Below are 21,141 nucleotides of genomic sequence, written 5' to 3'. Positions count from 1 at the left end.
AACATAAAAAAACACCAAACATAGCACAATGCACATTAAATTATATATAATTTATTTAAAAAAACCTCTTGAACATAACAAGGGTCATTCTCGTTCCCTCTTGATTCAGAACAGTGCATACTTTCCACAATATAAAACAGCTCTTTTAAACAAAAACTCTTCAGCTGAACACAAAAATCTTTTATACATGGAACTTATTTTCCCCAACCCCAGTTCCTCATAGCTTATTGTAGATCAGTGCCGGTGCCGGTGCCAGTGCAGTGAAAATGCCAGTGTTACTCCGGTCTGATGATGCCAACCCCCATTTCCCAGCCAAGGAGACTGGACACTCTGGACACTCTGGACTGTGGCTGTGAGGTCAAGGGTGCCCCCTAGTGCTAACAAGGGGTATTTTCATCCAGAAGAACATTCAAACAAATACTGAACTTATACTCACATAAAGAGAAGTCCTATGAAAGTCATGCCACTCTAGTCCTCTTCAAGTCACAAAGTCTGAATCGCATTTAATGGAAACAGCCAAACAGGCAAAAACATATGGATGAAGGGCGAGGGACACATCACTCTGTCAAACATGCATCAGTGTGATACAGAGAGAGTCTCTGGGTCCTGGCAGCAGGCAGGGCTGACTTGTTCCTCTTTGATAGGTTCAGATGGCTGTGCAGATAACCCCACTGAGGATGGGGCAGGGTGTGGAACGCTATTTGGAAGGTCATCGGGAGGCTCGGCAGGAGCAACAAGGGCAACAAGGGCAGGCTGATCTGAGATCTGAGGCTGGGTGCATCCCTCTGAGCTGGGCTTGGGTGTCTGTTTTTCTGCATTATCTGAGCTGCAACCACCTGCAGGATAAAAGGGGAAGAGAAAACATTACAAGGTTGAGGGCTGCATAGTGAACAAGGCATCAGGGTCATAGATGATTGGAACATTTTAATGAAGCTACTAAAATGGATTCTCAGGCTCTGCAAGTTGTTATTTCTGTTTATTATATGGCTCCTCAGAATGTTGCAGAAAGTTCCACTGATTGAATAGGCCACCCCAGCATTCGGAGGTCAGATATTTCTTTAAAATTGGCAACGGGTTTTGTGCTTCTGATTTCACATTTCGTATTATTCCACAAGTAGTCCGTTCACTTCTCATAACGGAAATTCATTGTAACTGAAAGATAGCAAGTCATACGTTGCTAGGCAACACCTGCAACTTTCAAATTCTATTTGCATGGAAAACTATTTTTCCCCTCAGTGAAAGCCACTAAACAGCAACAAAATCATAAAAAAATAAATAAAAAAAAAGATTTTGTGGAGGAATGCTTTTTATCGTTTTGGCAAGTAACTGTATAAACTATATAATGTATAGTCATATAGTATGGTCAGTATCGTAAAATAAATCCCTTCAGGATGAAACAAGACTCCGCTGCATGTCAGGGTCTTATCCATCCTGTCAGTATTTATTGAACATAAGAACCAAGCATCTACTGCATGCAGTTAAAGCATAAAATGTTAGGAGAGTATTTCAAGTCCTTGCCTCGCATGACCCTCAGGATCTCGATGCGTTTGGTCCTCAGTGCGTTGATGTCGTTCGTAGTCTGGCAGAAAGTCAAAGTCAGAGTTTATTGTCACATGCACCAAATAGCTTAGCGTCATCAGAGCAGTGAAATTCTTATGACCTGGCAGGCAACATCTAAGCAGTAGACGGGCATACAAGATAAAAAATAACATCTAACATATTAACAACAATGTAAATAGAAGAAGCAAATAATGTAACAAAATCTACATCATTATTATTATTATTATTGGACAGCATGGATTCAAGCACACCCGTCTGTACTGCGCTAAAAGCAAACTCACCTGCTCCCTGACCACTAGGAGGCGCTGCACGTTCACGTAGGCAGCCTGTAGGGCACTGCGAGCCTGGGTCAGACTGTCATCCAGCGTCAACAAGGAGCTGCTCAGCTCATCCTCACTCAAAGACACTGCCAGCAGCTCATCAACTTGCCCTGTCATTGGCATGGGGAAATGAAAGGTCATCGATTTTAATGGAGGTCTCCAGACGTCAAGGTCAAGCATTTTCCATCAATTCTAAAATACAAACAACCACCCAACGTTTCGCTCACTTACTCTCTTTTCTGGGTTTTGCTTGGTCTGGTCTAGGTGGGTCCTCTATTCCCTGGCATGTTTGTTCAGCAGGTGGTGGATAATCCTAAATAGAAAAAGAATGTGAAAAAAAATTATGTTACCCTTGTAGGTAACACACACACACACACACACACACACACACACACGAATGAATGAATGAATGAATGAACATTTCAATTAAAACAGTAAGGCACTGTACCTGGCTGTCCCGCCGGCCCCAATTATCTTCCTCCATCTTCACAAAGGCCTCCACAAGTCTCTGCAGCCCAGCATCTCGGTTCCCCTGGCCTGCAGAGGGCCCTGGCGCTTCTGGGTAGGGGTCCTCAGGCGGTGGATCCTCACAGGACACTGGGAGGCAGCTGGCATCAAAGTCTACAGTGTCCCACTGGAAATCCTCTCCCAGTGGCAGTTCTTGGACCTCCTCCAGATGAAGGTGGTCTGGGAGAGGCATCACCGGACTCACCAGCTCAATACCAAACCTGTGGTGGCACATAAAAGCTGTTTCTATGCCGTTCTTTACTTGAAGGCAGTTCAGCTGAGACATCATATGTTGCTATGTAGTGCTAATGCAAGCACTGAGTGGCTGATTTTTGTTTAACAGATCTTCTAATGATAATATCCTGCTGAGGTAATACATTACTTAATTTAACAAAGACCTTTTAGAAAGCAAAGATCAAACACAAGTAACAATTGAAGCAGACAATCAAGGATCACAAAAGCCACATAAGCAGTTGCACAATGTGTGGTGAAACTTCGCCAAAAGCATCCTTGTCGAACTTGTACAGGACTGGCTCGCTCACCTGGGCATGCCCTTCTCCCTCAGCCTCTTCTTCCTGTGGTACTCCTGGTACAGCTCCTTCCAGTTAACTTTCCTCTTGGACGCTGTGGAGTTGATCAGCTTCTCCAGCGTGGGCTTCAGACCCGGCCCTGCCGGCGCCTCCTTCTCCGCCTCGCCTGTCTGAGAGCTGCTGACGGTTCGGACCCGCCGGGCCGCGGTCAGATTGGGCTCGTGGGCTCCACCCTTGGCGCTGAAACGGCTCAGGTCGCGTTTGAGCAACTCAGGGAGACCAGGTCTGCTCTGGGAGGGAGGAGGGTGGTCAGAAGTACCGGTGCTGCTTTTAAGCGACTGCCTGGACTGGAGAGCCTCTCTGGTATATTCGTCCTCGTGGTCGAATTTAATCAAGGATTGCAAAATGCCACATCCTGATGCTGGCTCCATTGTAACAGATGATGAAGGTGAACCAATAGATGGACCAACACTGGTCCCTTCCTCATGACTATGTCCATTTACGTAGTGCATGGTTTTCAGTTTCTTATACAAATGCTCATTTGGTCCTGTGTCCTTACTGCATTGATCTGATGTTTGCTTTCTGAAATCAGTAAGCTCGCTCCTGTTATTCCCTTCCACACCATCTCCTGTGGTAAGAGTGCTGGGGGGCTGCGGATTGGCCAGACCCTCCTCATCCAGAGACTTCCTGATTCGCCGCAGTATGGTGGAGATGTGCTGCACATGAGCTTTGACCAATCCCGGTGCCCGGGGTTGGTCCTCCTGACGATTTTGATCAGCCGACAGGCCGGGTGGTCCTTCACTTTGACTCAGAGGCCTCTTTCTCGAGGCAGGCATGTGTCGGGATCTTTTTCCCTGCAGTGAGGCATTTTGCCTGCAGTCACTTCCTGTGGAAAGTGTACTGGTATGGTTGCTTAACTTGGCTTTGGCCTTGCCCTTGGGCGGCTTTGCTTTGACCGCTGGGGGTGGAGCAAAGAGCAGGACCCCCACTGGAGGAAGCAGATCACTGGTGAAATCCAGACTAAAGTCTATCTCCGAGAAGAACTGGCTTGCAGACTGCTGGTTACCACTCCCAACACTTTGGGCAGAACTTCCTTGCTCTTTGGATCCTGCATCGTGACTGCTGTGTGGTTCTGAACACACAGACCCAGCACGACTGGTCCTGGCTTCATCTACTTGTGAGCTGGAGACCTCCTGATGCAGTGTGGGCCTATCCCAGTCCTCGTTTAAGGAGCTCCTGGGGGATTCAGGTGACGGAGTACGCCCACGAGGTTCATTGTCTAGGCTCAGACTCGTGCTGTTCTTGTTCTCCTTGTTCTGTTGGTGATGCTGATGCGTAGTCACAAGCTGTGCTTGCTTACTGGCCCAGACCTTTTCCTGCTGTTTGGCTTTCCGGGCCTTAAGCCTCTCTTGTCTTCTCTTGGCTCTGTTGGAGCAATTTAAACAGGCAACGACAATGTTTCAGTTTGATTTAAGTCAAAGATAAAGTAACCATGTATATGACAAAGAGCAAAATAAGCCCTTTACAGAAAAAAATAAACATATGAATTATTTAATTTGGCCTTACTTGTTCGCGCTGTTCAGTCGGTCACGTTCCATGCACAGATAAATCAGGTCCGGTGGGGTTGTGTACATAAACGACACCTGTGTGCCTTTGCGACGTGTTTTCGCCAATTCTACTATTTTTTTCTTGTGCTCAGCAGAGGCAACATGCTGCCGGTAGAGCGTTAGGCCATTCCAGACACATCCACAAACTAGGCAATGGTGGGGCCGGCTCCTGAGTTTATAAAAACAAAACGGATTCAAGCAAAGACACTTTAATAGTGGCAGTAGAATACAAGTATAAACTGTTTCTCAGTGTGTGTTTAAAAAAAAAAAAGCAATACTGTGGGGGTTGAAAACACGAGTGAAACACATTTGCCATCACAGATACAATCATATCGTCCTTACTTTTTATACAGCTGCTCCAGCACAAAGTGATGGGTAATACCATTCATGTGTTCGTCTATCTCCTGTGGGCACCAGTAAAGAGAGATATGTTAATACGACATGGATTACATAGGCCTAATGGGACAGAAGACAGGGAACTGGCTTGCATTACAGTCTGGGCTATAACCAAACCTATGTCTTTCACAGTCCTTAACCAATAGTAGCTTGTAAGATAGCTTGTGTAGGTAAAGGGAAATACAGGTGAAATTAAAAGTAGTTCTTACCTCTGCTTTGTAGCTGTGCGTGCAAACAAAACATTTCTCCAAGCATTTCTTTTTCGGAGCCTTAGTCATCTTGGCACCTAGCTAGTTATGTAACTTAATGAAATAATGTATCAGTGATGCACGATAGGATGCTGAGTAACATCTATTGACTCAAAGACCATAGCACGACGAGACATATCTAAATATCTTTTTGTTTAAAAAACGATAGAGCTGCACTTCTCTCTAAACGTAGATTGCTGACAAGCTGCATTTGAGGAGGTCTATGGTTACTAACGTTAGTTAGGTAGCAAAGTACGTTAGCATCTGCAAATGTTAACGTTTCTTACTTTGACAGCACTGCAAGACAGCCAACGAAATAATGTAATATTATCCTATATTACTGAAGAAAAAAATATAAAAATAATTCTCATTGCATAATCAACAACTGAGTGGATACATTCATTTTCAAACGTAATATTTGGTACCCGAGTATCTAGTTCGTGGACGCCATGATGTTGCAGCAACGCGAGAAACCTCCCACGTGCTACATAAATAAGAACCAATCGCGTTGAAAAAGCAAAGAACCGCTGCGCCACATCCTATTGTATACAAAGCTAAACGAATGTCCACCATGGACTGCACGTTAACATATTGTATATAGATCTACGGTATGCCCCGCCCTTCATTTCTAGTTTGGATTTGCGGAAGTAAGGAATTCATGATGTAGTTTAGTTGCGATTGTGCAAACACACAGACGATTCAATTCAAATAGTAGTTATTAATTTCACAAGCTTTCGTGAGACGATGTGTACTGGTTGTTTACAAAAAGAATACCCGGACAGGGTGAGTAGTATTTTTAGTATTTATATCATCTTAAATTTAGATACCTTTAGTTTGCAACAGCAGCAGCTAGATCGCTAGTTCACATTAGCTAGCACATAAGAACTTCTGCATATCACCTGATACTGAAACTGTAACCATCACGAAGTCTTGAACTAAATGTTTGACATATTCAAGTTAGGCTGGTGTTCATTCATTTCTACTGATACTCGCAGGGAAATACTTGTCTGGAGAATGGATCCTACCTCATGAATTATGTCGGCTGCGCTAATTGTCACCAGAGGGACTTCGTTATGATAAGCAGTAAGACCACGGTAGATGAGGATGGAGAGGAGCTTGTCACCTATCTGCGTGAGTGCTGCAACACAGTTGCTGCTTATTTTTAACTTCTCTCATTTATATTTACGATGCTTCAAGTTTTGCATCTGTTGGTTTTGCAGATATGTGTAAAAATTGCGACCACATCATAGCGCGCCATGAATACACCTTCTCGGTCGTGGATGACTATCAGGTAATTGTTTGTCTTTAGAGATTTTAATAACCGGGTGGCCTTTTTGTAATGTAGCTGTTGGGGCAATTTTGTTTTAATTCCATTCATTAAAATAAACAATTATTTTGTTTTAGGAATACACAATGTTGTGTATGCTGTGTGGGAAAGCCGAAGATTCCATCAGTGTTCTCCCAGATGACCCCAGACAGACGGCCCCACTCTTTTAGAAGCCTTCTCGTGACCACCTCTAACACCGAGTTAGCATAGTTTGGGAGGTTTTTCTTCGACACCTCTCCTGTTGAGGTGGGCATTATCAGTAGCTGTTCCCAACATTGCTACATGTCCTGAAATTGAGACATCATAAGCTTTTATATCCAAAGCTCTGGTCATTCCCAGTCTTGTACCAATTTGTCTTGGGGGTACAATCTTGAAAGGTCATAAGAGGTGGCTTTTTAGGTTCCACTGCGATTGAATCCATTTGGAATGAGCGCATGAAAGCACTCGAACTTGAGAGAAATTCTGTCCTAGAACAGGTACCATACAGAACAGTCGGCTATCAAGCTATCCAGACCATTACAACTGGAGAATAGGCAAACACAGCCTTAGAGGACCACAGCAGAGGCCAATCATAGATTTTCATTTACATTCTGCAGAAAAGTTATAAGTGTTTCTTTTTTAATCCTACTCTCAACCTGAATTATTCAACTTTTTAAAAATATTTTTGAACAGTTTAGCGTGTCATACAACAAGAGGGATATGTATGTATGTATGCTTTGTGGGATAATTTGAGTAAAGAAATAAAGACAATGGCTCAGGATGTTTTCATCTAAACCAAACTGTTGGTCTCCTTGATGTTTCAGTTCATGAGCAGTTTATTTTAAAAAATAAACAGATTGATTTGTACAGACAATATACAGTACATCGATGTTGTATAAATGAATACAAAAGCTAATGACCACAGTGACTTATGTGCAATCAGTCATGCACACTTTTCCCCTTTCACATTTACATTCCAACATATCAGATGTGTTTATTTGCGTGATATATGATAAAGAAAAACGCTGGCAACTGAAGGAAAAATATAGCACTATACTACTTGGTATAGCTGAGGATGCCACAATGACTGGCAGTTTACATAGAGATTCTGTACAGCTATTAAGACTAAAGGTCTTTCAGACAGGATGTCATGTCCTTTTTAAGTATCTTCCTTGTAAGATACAGTAAGCATGAGTGGTTTGATTACAGTGAAGTGAGCATGTGGCCTATTGACAAAATGTACAGTATTTATAACCTCATAGACCAAAAAAGGGTTTCTCTCGTCTCTTTTTAAATTACTAAATCAAGTTCAGGGAGAGCTGAGCGACACCTCAGTGTTCTGGATTTCAAATATGGATGAAATGCTGTTACGGCTTCTGGCTTTCTAAATATGACTAGATCTGGTAATGGGATTCTAAAAAGGCCAGTATCATAAACTGCATTTTGCCAATGGCGTCACATGAGTGCACTGCTAAAACAGTGCAGATTCAAATATATATATATATGCTGTAACCTCTACTGCGGTGAACGATAACTGATTGACTACATTTAGCTAGTGTTCATATTAGGAGAAGGAAAGAGTTTTCAAAAATGTACGGTGCGGAATATCTCCTTTTTTCCCCATTTGTTTTGTTTTTTTCCCCCCAAAGTACAGTACTTTGGCAGGGGGAGACTGCAGGCATGGAGGAGAGGACACTTGACCATTTTCTTTTTTTTTTTAAGACAACTGACTGCTTGAATATGTGGCTGCCAAAGCAAGAACACATTGTCAATTCCGAGCTTAGCTGTCAAGTACCGTAACACACATGTCCATAATAAATAAATACATTCTATAGATGATACTGTTTTACATTACATACATTCCCTTAAATACATATATATATACACATGCTTGATTGAACCAAATACGGCTATACAGAACTTTTACCATATGGCCATCTGATCAATTGATATCCACTGATCAATAATGGCGGAGTCAATGAAAATAGAAAATAACTCTTTTCCTAAGAAAAATAAATTATATTTGGACTTTAACAAATGACATATGATACAATGGAGACATAAAAAAGAATGCATTTAAAAAAAAATTAAAATACATGAGCTGACAAACCATAGAATGATGTAAATTCTATGGTTTTGGCAAAAGACTGATGTGCAACGATCCTTCAAGGGCAAGCCATAAAAGGAATTTCAGGAGTAGTGTAAAGGAATGAAATCGAGTGATTTTAAGGACAGACAAAAAGAAACAGTGAATAGAAAATCAACAGAAAAAACAATGGAGCACAAGGTGTCTAAGGTGTGGCAGAAGACACATGTGCCTGACAGGAGTTTGAAAAGGCAAGGGACCATTTTTACACCAGTGTCATCTTCAGTGCCATCGCCATTGTCATTGTTGTAATCATCAGTAACAAGGATGTTCCAAGCATTCTGTCCAAACTTGGTCACTAGTGTTTCCGAAAGTTCAGCTCAGGCTCAAACTACAATTCCAGAGAATTCTTCCAGACATTCCACAGTTAGAATAGAGCCATGTGCCGCTACCCATGACCCCCCCCCCCCCAGTCCATCCCATCCTGAAGTTGGACGGTTGTTCATCTGCTCAGCTTGGTAGCGAGTTTCCCTTCAGGGTTACCCAGCCTGCCTTTGGGGCAGTACCCTGACGACCGATAGGCCCTCAGCTCGGCCGCGCGAAGAGGGGGCGGGGACCCAGAAAAGCTGGACGGCGATTGGCTGCGTCCCAGGAAGACTCCACCAACATCATGCGACTCGTGGCGAGAGGGGGAGGAGCTCAGGGAGCGCTGCAGGGCTGAGGAGGAGGGGCTTCTGTAGTGGGTGGCTGGGCCTCCACGCTCCTGCATCAGCTGGGTGAGGTTGTCGAGGAGATCGGCGTCGCTAGTGCTGCTGGCACGGATACGGTAACGCCGGCGCCTGATAGACAGATTAAGAGACAAAGATAGAGTGATGAGAAATAAAAACAGAAAGACATTGAGAGAAGACAGACAGGACGACAGTGAGAAAAAGAGGGACACTTTATTTGCAGCATATTCCTGTGAGAGCTCCCAGTCCTAAAATCACCCTATTGCTGCATTAGCTTGTCAGAGAACTTGCTGCTCTAAGCAAGCTTAAGTTGATATTTTGACCTTATCCAAGGCTCTGTTGATTCAGCAAACTGCAACCAAACAGTAAAAACATCAAAGCACGTTCAGGCCAGGAGGCAGCAGAGATGCAATATTTGAAAGTGCATGAGAATTCGGACTGAATGCATGTGGATTTGCTGGTCAGAAAACATTTGCGTTTCTTCTATCGATAGCCCAACAGTATTGCACTAAAACCTGCCCTTAAATGCTGCCTCGCGGTAAACGTCCCCCATTTCACAAGCGATTGGGAAGTTGAAGTTCAGATATCATGCGACCGAGTGTGGATGCCAGGCACCTACGACAGAATATATTAAGAGAATATAATATATAAGAATATAAGGGAAACCAAAGTTGCTGTTTCTCATCTTCATTTGTGGACTGTACAGTTCACACTCAAATAAAGCCTTATAAGTGCCTTATAAGGTTAACAGACTCGTCAGATTCCTCTCTTCCCTAAAACTGTTGTGTAGGCTACCGGAATAGTTATCAAGAATAATATCAATCCATATCACAGGTAACCTGAAGGCTGTGTTTTTATTTGAAATATATTAAAATTAGAGCCATAAATCATTACACACACTATTATAAAATCGCACCATTTCTTAAATTGTAATTGGTAGTACCCTGGTAGTTGTGCAAACTGAAATTTCTCCACTTTTATGCCACTATGTTTGACGTCATTAACAATTCACTGATCAAGAGAAAATAGAAATTTAAAATGTTAACACAAGGTTATTCTTAACATGGCTGGAACAGCATTGCCTGGGCTAATTTAGCTATAATCGTTCCTTTGCAATTAATTAGCGTTAATCTGCGTCTAATCTGAATTTGATAGTAATTAACCATCCATAGTGTGCATATTGTGTTCATTTGAACCAGCGGTGTTTTATATTGTATACATTGTATAAATATAGTGAGATTTGATCCACCACTGTTGTGGAACATTATATGCACAGTCTCTGTGTCATGTCACAGCCAAGGCAAGTTCTTATTTTTCATAAAGTTGTAACAGACTTGGGCTGTAATTGATGTGTACACTGGTAGTTGTGCAACTTGAAATTTCTAGTCAGAACAACACCTACCAAAAGTATTACAATTGTATTACTTGTTCAGTCTCCCATCCTTGATCAAGCTACCATTGCACATTTTTATGAGCCCAAATAATAAACAGAGAGCTGATTTTGCGTGCTGACCAGCTCCAACGATTCTCCAAATTACCTAAATTTCCCTTGGGATTAATAAAGTATCCATCTAGCTATCTATCTATCAATTAAAAAACTAAAAGTTAAACTAAGGTTATTTGGTAGCATACAGGTTATTTGATATTGACTAGTTAACTTATTTTGGTGCTGAACCTCTCCTACCGGACTCCGCTAACCCTGCCTCTCACCTCGACATGCCTCAAGCACCAATTAGCCCTGCTTGGCTCAAGGGTGATCATCGGGCCAAAAGCCCCTGACTTAGCCCCGAGAAGGCATGATCAAGCCCGGAAGTGACAATGGGGACGCAACTGGCCTTGGCACGCACTAGCTCGCCCGGTTTTGGCCCCATAATGGAAACACGCTATTATGTACTTCACACACTTTACACATTGTGTATGTGTATGTGTATGTGTGTGTGTGTTTACTATGTGTGTGTGTTTACTATGTGTGGGTGCGTTTGGGGTTTCTTACCTGTTGTCTCCAGCGGGGCGGAGGGGAGGTTTGCCTGGCGGGGGGCGGGGCAGGAAACGGTTGGTAGCCTGCACGTCAGGCGGGGCCAGTGTGGGGCTCAGGGGCCGTGGGATCCGGCTCCTCCACGAAGACAACGACGACAGCGAGGGGGGGTCCTCAACCTGCCAGGCACCCCCACCAACCGAACCCCCCAGGACCAGCCGGTCACGCAGCAGCACAGAGGGGAAGTGTTCACAGGAAGGGGAGATGGCCGGGGAGAGAGAAGGGGATAGGGGCCGGCGCGTAGGTGAGTCGAGGTCACGCACAGGGATCCGGCTCCCCCTGGGAGAGGAGTCCCGTCTCAGGGCGGGAGGCGGGGTGGCCCCCGAGGGATGGGTACCCTCCATGCCGCCGGCTGTCGTGTCGCCCTGGTCAGGGAACCCAGAGTCACTTTCTCCCTCAACATCCTTAGAGGTGAGTTTGGGGGTATCCCTTGGGGGGTTCCTGTCAGGCGGGGGATCCGGGGTTGGCCCTGCGGGGCTGGGGGGGTCGTCCGGGCCAAGCTCCCTCTCGTGCTGGTCCTCTGTGGTTCCAGGTTGTTCCTCCTGTCTGCTGTCTCGTTCAGCTTTCTGTTGCTCACCAAACTATAGGAGAAAGAAAGACAAAGACAAAGAAAGAGTAAAGGGAAGCGAGTACATTATCACACCATCCCGCATGGAATCAGTACTTTAAGTTTGAGGTTAACATGGCACAGCTTGTAGCAAGTTGGCGGCATGTTGGCACTGACTCACCTGTTCTTGCGGAGTGCGGCCAATGCGCATGACAGCGGTCGATGGTATGGTGGGCAGCCTCCTGAGCCCTGTCAGCCCACCACACAGCCCCTGCAACCCGGGTAACCCCGGCAACCGACCGTAGGGAGGGGAGGTGTGGCAGAGGACGCCTTGCAGCTCGCCTGAGCTCGTGCTGCCGATGCTGCGCTGAGGGAGCGGGTCCGACCAGGTGCGGGCCAGGACCTCAGGCCCCAGTGTGCATCCGCCGCCCCCGGATCTCTCCTCGTCCTCAGGCTTGGACACGGCCGAGCCACCACTCCCGCTGCCCCCTTCCAGCTCCACCATCACCCACTCCTGGGAGTCTCCCACCTGGAGCACGGGGCTCAGGGTGACTGCTACGTAGCCACCGCTGCTGGCCGCCTCCTCTTGCTCCAGGGAGCCCTGGGAGCCCTGCTTGGGGGAGCTGGCACCCCCTAGCTGCTGGAGGTCCTCATCACCGCCACTGCCTCGAAGGCTGCCCAGGCTGGAGCCTCGCTCTCGATCCTGGGCAAGGCCTGGTCGCTGTTTGCCTAGACTGGAGAGAGAGGAGAGAAGAGAAGAGAAGAGAAGAGAGAGAGAGGATAGGAGAGGAAGAAAACACAAGATTTATGCTTCCGTTTCCTAGATTAGATTTCCAGAAAAAAGAAGAAAAAAAAAAAAATCAGGACTACAGGATCCTTGCCTACTGTTTAGGGTTCTTGAATCATCGGCACAACGTTTTTTCAGACTAATTAGCATTGGTGCTTACTATATAGAATTACGTTTTAACACTCAATTCACAAGCTGAGATTCATTTCACAGAAGATTTTCACTACCTATTCCCCTAGTTTAAACCAAATATACCATCAGAACACATAACAATGGTCAATTACGATGCAATCGGGGTATTGTCAAAACATGATACTATGGTACTCACTAAGCTTCCAGGAAGCGCTCGATGGTGGGTTTGGGTTCGGGAGTGAGCCTCTTGTCAAGACCCATGCTCTGACTATGCCTCATGCGACGAAGCAAAGGCGCCATCCGGTCCAGCAAAACCGTTTCCGACCGCACCCGACGAGGAGAGCCCTGAATGGACCCGCTGTTGGGGCTCTGGTTTCCTTGGTTCTGGCTGCGCTCATCTTCGCTGGCCACCTATGAAGACCGAGGTGGTTACCGGGTTACCGAGGTGTGTCACCGAGTAAGACAATTCTCCTCAAAGCTTTGAGGAATTTTATCTTCAGGACTCAATAGTCAGGTCACTGTTTTGTTATAGGACATGACTTCTGTCCATCGCACAGTTCTTGTCAGATCAACATGCATCAACTTCATTGAAAATAATGAAGAGTGACTGTGACACCATTGGAATATAATATTGGCTTTATTTGCCAGTCACTAAGGCTGACACTGACAAGGCTGATGGGCAACACTGTTGACAACACTGACTGAACTCAGCTTTAACAATGATTGGTTGTATTTGCTCATAATCAATCGACACTAGCTGTCCATTGTTGTAGTACTGTATGTTGGCCCATCAGAATTGCCCAAAATGTTCCTTGGTGTATTGTTACTCTCTATGAGGGTGGGTTTATAGTATGTCGACTGATATGGTGCTGCAACAAATTAGATTTTTTGCAACAACAAATCATTTATACTATACGAACTCGCCAAATGACAACGATTTACAAAATTGTTGAGGTCTCAAAGGAGTGCCCCTCCCTTTTATTTTCCACAAAGTGGCCATGTACTCCAATGCAGCCAGTCCTCTGTAATTACTATGACAAGTAATCAAAATGATTAGCCTCAGATTGAAAAAAACGGTCTGTATCTGTACAAAACTTGAAAATCCAACGAAATATTCATTGTGTTGAGCTGTTGTCACCAGTGTGTCATTTGGTAGTTCTTACAATGTGCTACGCCGGGGGTCGGTGTGGAATCTTTTTATTGTTTGTTTTTTGTTGCCACACTGCTTGTCGCTGCGCCATCGCTTGTCGACATTCCCACAAACCCACCTTCACTCTCTGCAGGGCAGCTGGCCTCACCTCCCTCACCTTCCTGATGAGCGGCTGCTGCTGCTGCTGCTGCTGCTGCTGCTGCTGCTGCTGCTGCTGCTGTTGCTGCTGCTGCTGCTGTTGCTGCATGTGGTTGCGGTTGCGGTCCCGGGTGCGCTCCATCTCCTCCCATACGTCACCACCCAGGGCATGCTGGGACGGCATCGGGGGGCAGTTATCGGCATCACTCAACCTCTCGCCCTGGAGGACGTCCTCCGTGTTCTCCCGCTGCAGGTCTCCAGGCACCACTGACGCGTTGGCCATTCTAATGGAGGAGAGGAGTGTCAGTCAAGTAATATTACACTGTGATTGGCTGGCTGATGAAAAGAGGAAGGTTTATGGGCGTACCCCATGCATGCAGGAGTGAGGCGGGTGAGCTGCTGGGCGGTTGTGGTCAGGGTCTGGATGCTCAACAGGCCCTCGGAGTCACTGCGCTCCCAGTCATACTGGTCATTCTCCAGCACAGTGTAAGTCTTCATGCTGTTGTCGAACACGGACATGAGCATCTGCAAAACAGGCAAGTTTTGTCATTCGTTTCAATACTACATAGATTCCATTCCACCATACATATCAGAAACATAGACCACAACAAATGTTTCATATTTTACAATATACACAAACACATAGACTTGTAAAACGGAGAGCAGCTCCACTGCTGTACAAAGCTCTTACTCAAGGACACTTTGGCATGAAGTCAGGCAGAAGTTCCCTGAAATCAGGAACCCCGGGTGACCACACAGTTTCCTGAACCACTGCAGACTCATCAATACACTTCTATTGTGACATGATGTGTGACGTGACATGAAGTGGCGACACAAGAAAACTTCAAATTAACCAAAATACCCCCAAAGGGTGCAGCCAAGTGTAACTACAAGAGTAAATGATTTGTAAAAAAAAAAAAATAATTCTGGCGATTCTGCCTGTTAAACGGCATTTACATTCCCTGAATCCCACGTGGGTCAGTTAATTGTATCGACATGTATTGATCAAGTGGGAAAGTAAGGTGCATGAAACCTCACAGTTCATCATACACTGAACTGGTTGAAAGAAGACTTATGTTCAAATTACTTTGTGTTCAAGTCTTTTTTTGGTTTAATGATCTGCATCTATCAGGGGAGACATACGAGAAGGAAGAATACGAAAAGGGAGCAGAGATAGTTTCATCATGTTCTCCAGTATATGACAGTTTGGTAAATCGACAAAAATACGACTCGAGCAAGAAGATGAAAGTTCAAGACTACATAAATATCCCCAAGACAAGCCCAGGGGAGTCTCCCACTCAAGCAGACAGCAGCTAATGGGAAACAATGTAGAACCCCACAGAGTGGTGGTGAGCGCTGGATCATCATCATAATAAAATATGCTCCACATCTACAGCTTTGAGCCCCATCTTTCTCCTTTCAGTCTTCATTTCATATTTATGTGTTTTTGTGGCATTATGCACTTTAGGCAAGAGAAGATATTCCCGGAAAAACACACACACACACACACACACACACACACACACACACACACACACACACACACACACACACACACAAACACACATTCCATATTGCTACTGGTTTGCAAGCACACACTTACTCAACAATGCACACTACCTGGTAGTCAGGCTTGGTGTAGTAGTCTAAAGTGGAGATGTGGTCCAGGAAGACGGTAAACTCTGAAGGCAGGTGTTTGAGCATGAGCTTGTGGTCGTAGGTCTCCTTCATGTTACCCACCTGCTCCTAAAGGATGATGGGACAGGGCAGGGAGCGTCACTTTGTTCAAATGATAAAAATGAAGATCTTAAAAATAGCCACTGCACAGCGTACACATGTGATGAAAAAAGACAAAAAAAATTAAACTCAGCAGTCCTGGCCTGTGTTAACCTCACACCAACCAATGAGAACATCAGGATTTATAAACTGGCAAGTTAAAACACCAGTATTATTTCACCATTCAGAGCAGTAAGATATGGTGACTTACTTTGTCCTTGATTTTCCTCCAAGGTAGTTGGCCCACCATGAACTCCACCAGCATATAGAAGAGTGACCAGAGGTCGTCATGACGACCCATCTCCTGCTCAGTGGAGAAGCAGGTCACAGAAGGGCAAGAGAATGAGTTGTCTTGATGACTCAGACAACTAATTAGGCAATCTCTGTCTCAAAATGAAACGACCTGGTCTTGGTCAAAGGGTGTTTGTGTTTGTGTGTGTGTGTAAAGGTCTTAACTGTTCAAAAATGTTAGCAAGTCAGATTTACCTTGTTCTTGTGGGCGTTCATGGACGCATAGCGCACAGTCCCCCTGAAACCAGCTACTGGACGAGGCTTTGGAGAGAGAGGGAGGAAAGGAGATGGAAGGAAATAGGCTTGTGAGGAAAGCAAGAGAGGAAAAAATGTAAAACACAAAACAAAACAAGTCCGATTATTTCTCACCGGCCGGACTTCCTGGGAGGAGTTGGTGAACTGCCTTGCCAGGCCGAAGTCAAGCATGTAGCACGTCCTGCATGTACTGGCCAGTCGACCCATGGCAAAGTTAGACTGCAAAAAAGAGCAGTTAATTAAGTGAGGGGAAACACAGCACATTCTCTCAGGCTTTCTCAGGTGTGGTTTTTCTGATCTTGCTACTGTATTTCTGCCATATGCCAACAGCAATCCAAGTGCTAAGGCTTTCTACTGGAAAGTAGCTTAACATGTCTACATTGTATGTCTTCACCACTGTGCAAGTCTTTGAGATGTCTATATTGTATGTTCTTACTTAAATCTTAAGAAGGACTATGTCTGCTGAATGTCTAGCAGTAAAAGGTTTGGCTGCTTCAGCCACAGCGGGCTCATCTGACACAGGCGGGATGCCAGTGCCACCTGCGCTGACGTTCAGCACAGTAAACTGCCCCAATCAGACGTCTGTGCCGACAAGATAATCAGGCTATTGTGGCCAGCGATGCTTTGTGGGCATCAATCTGAAAGGACATGACTGGGCAAAAAGAGCAGACTAAATGTCCAGTGTAAGCCAAGGAAGCCACAGCGAAGATAGTTTACCACTAATCTCAAGCACATCCAAGCACTTTTTTGATCAGTGCTGGTCAACGCACGCTGACTAAGAATGCAACTCTAGGAGCTGGGGTGCGTTTCGAAAAACTCAGAGCCAGTGAGCCTTGTTAGCCACAATATTTATTAATTACAGAAATGAGATTGTCATGGCCCGCTATCATGTTGATATTTGGTCATATGTTCTTTCCCATACAGTATTTTGAGATTTGAGATTATAATGAAAGGGAAAATGAGGATGTCAATCAAATTGTGGGACAGCATGCTGTCAACTGTTAAATCCCCTGAGCAAGTGGTCTGGAAGTCTTGCTAATCACTTCAGAACAAATGTGTCTCCGATACTCATAATGACCAATTCAACTGGCGGTGCTGATGCTGGACCTGTTTGGAAACCGAAGCTCTTCTAAAGGTTTTACAACAAGTTAAACCAAGAAAAAAATTCTCTATCGCTGTGCAGATTTGATACCACACCTTTTTAATTGTCACTTTAGACTGGATCAGAGGTAAAGGCCTTGCAGTGTAGACAGCCTATTGCTTTCAAGCTCAGTTTCCTCTGAAAGGAAACCCTCAGTTGAGAATTGTTTTAGTTTTGGAATTTGAATCCTCAAAATATGGTGCAATCCTACAATTAAGCAAAAAGTCACATTACAGGCCTTACAAGAGCAACGTCTTTACTTGGTTTGTGAGTTTGTTATGTGCTAATTTAGTCACTTTCAATTTAATTTTCATCTTTAGCAATAAGGAACACCCATAATCCAAACAAACATCTATTCATGGTTTCCAGGCCAAATAATAAAAAAAAATTGTGGAAAGCCAAAAGACCAGAACCAATGAGCATAGTATTTCTGCCTGGACAGGCCATTTCAGTGACTTACCGGTTTGATGTCGCGGTGCAGGAAGCCAACGGAGTGGATGCTCTCTATGGCTTCCAGAATCTGCCGGCCGAGTCTGAGGGTGGTGGACACAGAGAACGTTCCATTCCTCATGGTCCGACGCAGGTCCGCCAGATTCTTCCCCTGAAAATGAAACAACACTCACACATTCACAGAGGTTCCTCCTTTATACACACACTGACCTATACTGTTTCAGTTTGGGTGATGTGCTGTAAAACATTCTGCATTTACAATACAAAAACTCATTGTTATTTTCTTCTCTAATGTGATTGACAGTATGACATGTAGACCACCAACAGAAGCCTCATTCACTGAAAAAGAAGACACAAGCCTCTTGAGGACATCTCTTGAGGATGTCTACATATTGAACATTCTTAGGATGATTCCATTGAAGTTTTAGAGGACAGAGAGTAATAAAACTTTGTGTGTGTGGTGTGAATACATCCTTGACACTTCCATTTGAAAAGAAGATCAAATAATCTCTCGTATCTTTGCTGAGTGTCAGACACGAACATCACAATAAAAGATCAGGATCAGTCACATTCAAAGACACAATAATGAGCCAAACACTTAGACATGGAACATTAAAAGAAACACTACACCTGTAGTTCCATCACAACATAGTTGAAGCGGTCATTGCGGCCACAACCAACAAAACGGCATACGTGTTCTTTACCTATGAAAGGGAGAAACGAAATATCAGATTACAGGCACTTTTATGGTGTAAAATTTCAAAAGAAAAATAAAATAATGTTTTTTTATAGCCTAAATGATAGTACAACTGATAGTGTTTTAAATATTATTTTGAAAACTGAAGCCCATTGTTATATGCCAAAACAAAGTATTTTATGTTATATCTAACACAACATAAAATATGTCTATAAATGAAAATACATCTACATGAAGTTGTCTTTGATCTATCGAGCGAGTTAAAGAAAGAAAGAAAAAAAAAAACATCCTCCTCCCACAAAAAGTTCTGACCAGCCCGGCCCAACCCAGAAGCTCACCCTGCAGCCTCTTGAGCACAGCCACTTCCATCTTGAGGACCTGTTTGGGCTGCTGGGCTGACTCCACTTTAAGCGCAACATTGACCTGATTCAGCTGATCCAGCACTTCATAGATCTCTCCAAAGCCCCCTCCACCTATCTTCTTCACCTTTGGAGGAATATTAGGAGGGGGTGAGTGAGAAGGAGTTACATGGAAAGAGAGAGATTGGTGTTAGGGGAGGGTGGGTGTTGGTCTGTTGTGAGGTAGTACTGTGCTTATGACACAGAATGACTGTGAATGTTGGACCAGTTGTACTTCTGTTCCCTGGAGAATTGCACATTCAGACAACCGGTTCCCAAATGGAAAATATGACTCAGCTGCAATGACTGGGCCTGGAAATAGCCTGTACTCGAAGAGACACTATTTTGCTTTATGGGTTTATTCATGGCCAGTTTGCTGATTCTGCAGTTTACCCCTTACAGTTCTCCCAGGAGAGAAAAGACAAGAGAAAGAGAGCAAATATTGTTTATAGAGAAATGAATGAGTGTGTGTGCGTGTGTGTATGTGAATGTGTGTGTGTGTGTGTGTGTGTGTGAGAGAGAGAGACAGAGGATGGGTTTTGTTTGCTCCCTGAATTATCTGAAGAAAAAACAAACAAAACAAAAAAACAGGTGCAACTCACCACTCTCCATCGGTCCCTGACCAGGTCTGTCACTGACAGGATGTCTGTCTGTTCCCCAGTCCCACTCATCCTGACGTTCACAAGTGCACTGAGCACGCCCAGACCCGCGCCGCACCTGTCATCAGTGACACAGGCTGCCTACTGCAGCACACACACACACACGCGTGCACGCAAGAAAGAGTTACACTCAGTTATCATCACATGACAAGTTAAGATACTGCCACAGTTTTTCTCCCTGATCCATGCACAATGCAGCACGTTGCCAATATAATCATGTCAAACAGTATTTGTAAGTGCGTTGCGGTTAACGTCCCCCCCCCATAAAAACGTATCGCTAATACAATTTGCAAATGGATTCATGTTAGCCTGCACAAATGCACGATCAGCAAACTGAAATGTCAAGATGTCATGCATTCACGTTGTTTGTAAACAGAATTTGTCTTCAAACATGCAATTATTGGCTAATAAGAACATTGTATCATTCACCAGATGAATCTAGGCAGGAGTCCACATCAAGATGCAGCCATCTATGCTGGGTATCAAGTATATGATTTGCGCATCTGCTGACAATACCCATCGATAGCTAGGTAATATTAGCTGGCTGTCTACAACAATGATTTTGAAACATTTTTTTAAGGCCCCTTTCATGATAAGAAATGACCTTGCAATATTTTACTATGCGCTGATATAAATAAAGATTATTATAATTACTGTTGTCAAATTGATTAAAGGCACAGATCAGAGATGCTGCACTTAAAGGGTTTAGCAAGCTAGCTAGCTAAAATTAGCTGGCGACAAGACGACCTTACCTTGACAACAAAGCGCAACGTTCTGTATCCTATGCTACTGCTGGTGAAAATAACAGTCTCCCTTACAGTCTATCCATACAGAACACAGCAACGCGAAACAACTGGCAAATTAAATGTATTTACCCGAGGCAAAATCGTCCAGCATACGGCAAGCTTTGTGCCTATGCAGTTTGCTGGATGATTGCATAAAAAGCAGCAACACCGCAATCAAGTTAGCAAGGCAGCCATATATCCTAGCTAGCTAGCTAAGATCCATTCCCATACCGTCCTCAGTAGCGACAATCCAAGGCAGGAGTTTTAAGGCAACAGACGAAAATGTTTTTTCTTGAGGGGAATTGCTGTCCACAGGACATGGTGCTGTCATTAGGTTGGTGCGTTACAGTGAATGCAGCATGAACAACGTAAGACCAAGAGGTCGTCAGCCTGGTTATCCCCTCTCCCTCCTCGAGTCATTCACACAAGATCCCTGTTGCTGTTACGTCACACGTTATTAAGACTTCTCCGGAGCTACTCAGCAGGGAATTACAAACAGTCTAAAACGGCTAAAGTGTTAGTTTGCGTATTAAGAGTTAATTATTACATGTTAATCAACTGTATAAAATGTATCCAGATTGATTGATATCAAAGTGTATCACTGGCTGGCTG

At 44.4% G+C, this 21,141-nt stretch overlaps 3 protein-coding genes across 8 annotated transcripts; 1 reads left to right on the top strand and 2 right to left on the bottom strand.

Annotated features, from left to right (window-relative positions):
- Nucleotides 1-31: 31 nt before the first annotated feature.
- znf106b (zinc finger protein 106b) lies at nucleotides 32-5,597 on the bottom strand. Its single transcript, XM_012837554.3, has 9 exons — nucleotides 5,130-5,597; nucleotides 4,867-4,928; nucleotides 4,484-4,693; nucleotides 2,930-4,342; nucleotides 2,329-2,608; nucleotides 2,112-2,193; nucleotides 1,842-1,990; nucleotides 1,519-1,579; nucleotides 32-836 (listed from the first exon to the last, which is right to left on the bottom strand). The coding sequence occupies exons 1-9, from the start codon at nucleotides 5,196-5,198 to the stop codon at nucleotides 577-579; spliced, it is 2,586 nt and encodes an 861-aa protein (XP_012693008.2). The 5' UTR covers nucleotides 5,199-5,597; the 3' UTR covers nucleotides 32-576.
- A 160-nt stretch (nucleotides 5,598-5,757) lies between these two features.
- On the top strand, nucleotides 5,758-7,269 carry churc1 (churchill domain containing 1). The gene is made up of 4 exons (XM_012837550.3): nucleotides 5,758-5,951; nucleotides 6,164-6,299; nucleotides 6,389-6,459; nucleotides 6,573-7,269. Exons 1-4 carry the CDS (start codon nucleotides 5,913-5,915, stop codon nucleotides 6,663-6,665), a joined length of 339 nt encoding a protein of 112 aa, XP_012693004.1. The 5' UTR covers nucleotides 5,758-5,912; the 3' UTR covers nucleotides 6,666-7,269.
- On the bottom strand, nucleotides 7,256-21,120 carry ttbk2b (tau tubulin kinase 2b). Of its 6 annotated transcripts, none has more exons than XM_012837547.3 (15): nucleotides 20,761-21,120; nucleotides 19,688-19,828; nucleotides 19,026-19,173; nucleotides 18,621-18,694; nucleotides 18,001-18,141; nucleotides 16,514-16,618; nucleotides 16,340-16,405; nucleotides 16,065-16,157; nucleotides 15,698-15,823; nucleotides 14,445-14,602; nucleotides 14,058-14,361; nucleotides 12,986-13,200; nucleotides 12,052-12,604; nucleotides 11,282-11,904; nucleotides 7,256-9,399 (listed from the first exon to the last, which is right to left on the bottom strand). In XM_012837547.3, the coding sequence occupies exons 2-15, from the start codon at nucleotides 19,754-19,756 to the stop codon at nucleotides 9,063-9,065; spliced, it is 3,012 nt and encodes a 1,003-aa protein (XP_012693001.2). In that variant the 5' UTR covers nucleotides 19,757-19,828; nucleotides 20,761-21,120; the 3' UTR covers nucleotides 7,256-9,062. The 6 variants fall into 6 exon arrangements, with proteins under 6 accessions (XP_012693001.2, XP_031437619.1, XP_031437617.1 ...); XM_031581759.2 differs by having other exon boundaries at nucleotides 19,688-19,825; XM_031581757.1 differs by having other exon boundaries at nucleotides 20,620-21,119.
- Between the last annotated feature and the right edge of the window lie 21 nt (nucleotides 21,121-21,141).

This window comes from Clupea harengus, chromosome 15 (genome assembly GCF_900700415.2).
Source record: "Clupea harengus chromosome 15, Ch_v2.0.2, whole genome shotgun sequence".
Taxonomy (NCBI): Eukaryota; Metazoa; Chordata; class Actinopteri; order Clupeiformes; family Clupeidae; genus Clupea; species Clupea harengus.
Note: the sequence above shows the minus strand (reverse complement) of the source record. Positions and strands in the feature narration are given on the sequence as shown.

Bases quoted from the DNA above. Each gene is read 5' to 3' on its own strand.
- churc1 (XM_012837550.3), top strand. From the start codon at position 5,913: ATGTGTACTGGTTGTTTACAAAAAGAATACCCGGACAGG. The intron at 5,952-6,163 runs GTGAGTAGTATT...TGATACTCGCAG, and splicing joins AAAAAGAATACCCGGACAGG to GGAAATACTTGTCTGGAGAA. The intron at 6,460-6,572 runs GTAATTGTTTGT...ATTTTGTTTTAG, and splicing joins CGGTCGTGGATGACTATCAG to GAATACACAATGTTGTGTAT.
- ttbk2b (XM_012837547.3), bottom strand. From the start codon at position 19,756: ATGAGTGGGACTGGGGAACAGACAGACATCCTGTCAGTGACAGACCTG. The intron at 15,824-16,064 runs GTAAGTCACCAT...ATCATCCTTTAG, and splicing joins GGAGGAAAATCAAGGACAAA to GAGCAGGTGGGTAACATGAA. The intron at 13,201-14,057 runs GTGGGTTTGTGG...CGGTCTTCATAG, and splicing joins CTGCCCTGCAGAGAGTGAAG to GTGGCCAGCGAAGATGAGCG.
- znf106b (XM_012837554.3), bottom strand. From the start codon at position 5,198: ATGACTAAGGCTCCGAAAAAGAAATGCTTGGAGAAATGTTTTGTTTGC. The intron at 4,929-5,129 runs GTAAGAACTACT...TGGTGCCCACAG, and splicing joins CGCACAGCTACAAAGCAGAG to GAGATAGACGAACACATGAA. The intron at 4,343-4,483 runs GTAAGGCCAAAT...TTGCTCCAACAG, and splicing joins CGACTGAACAGCGCGAACAA to AGCCAAGAGAAGACAAGAGA.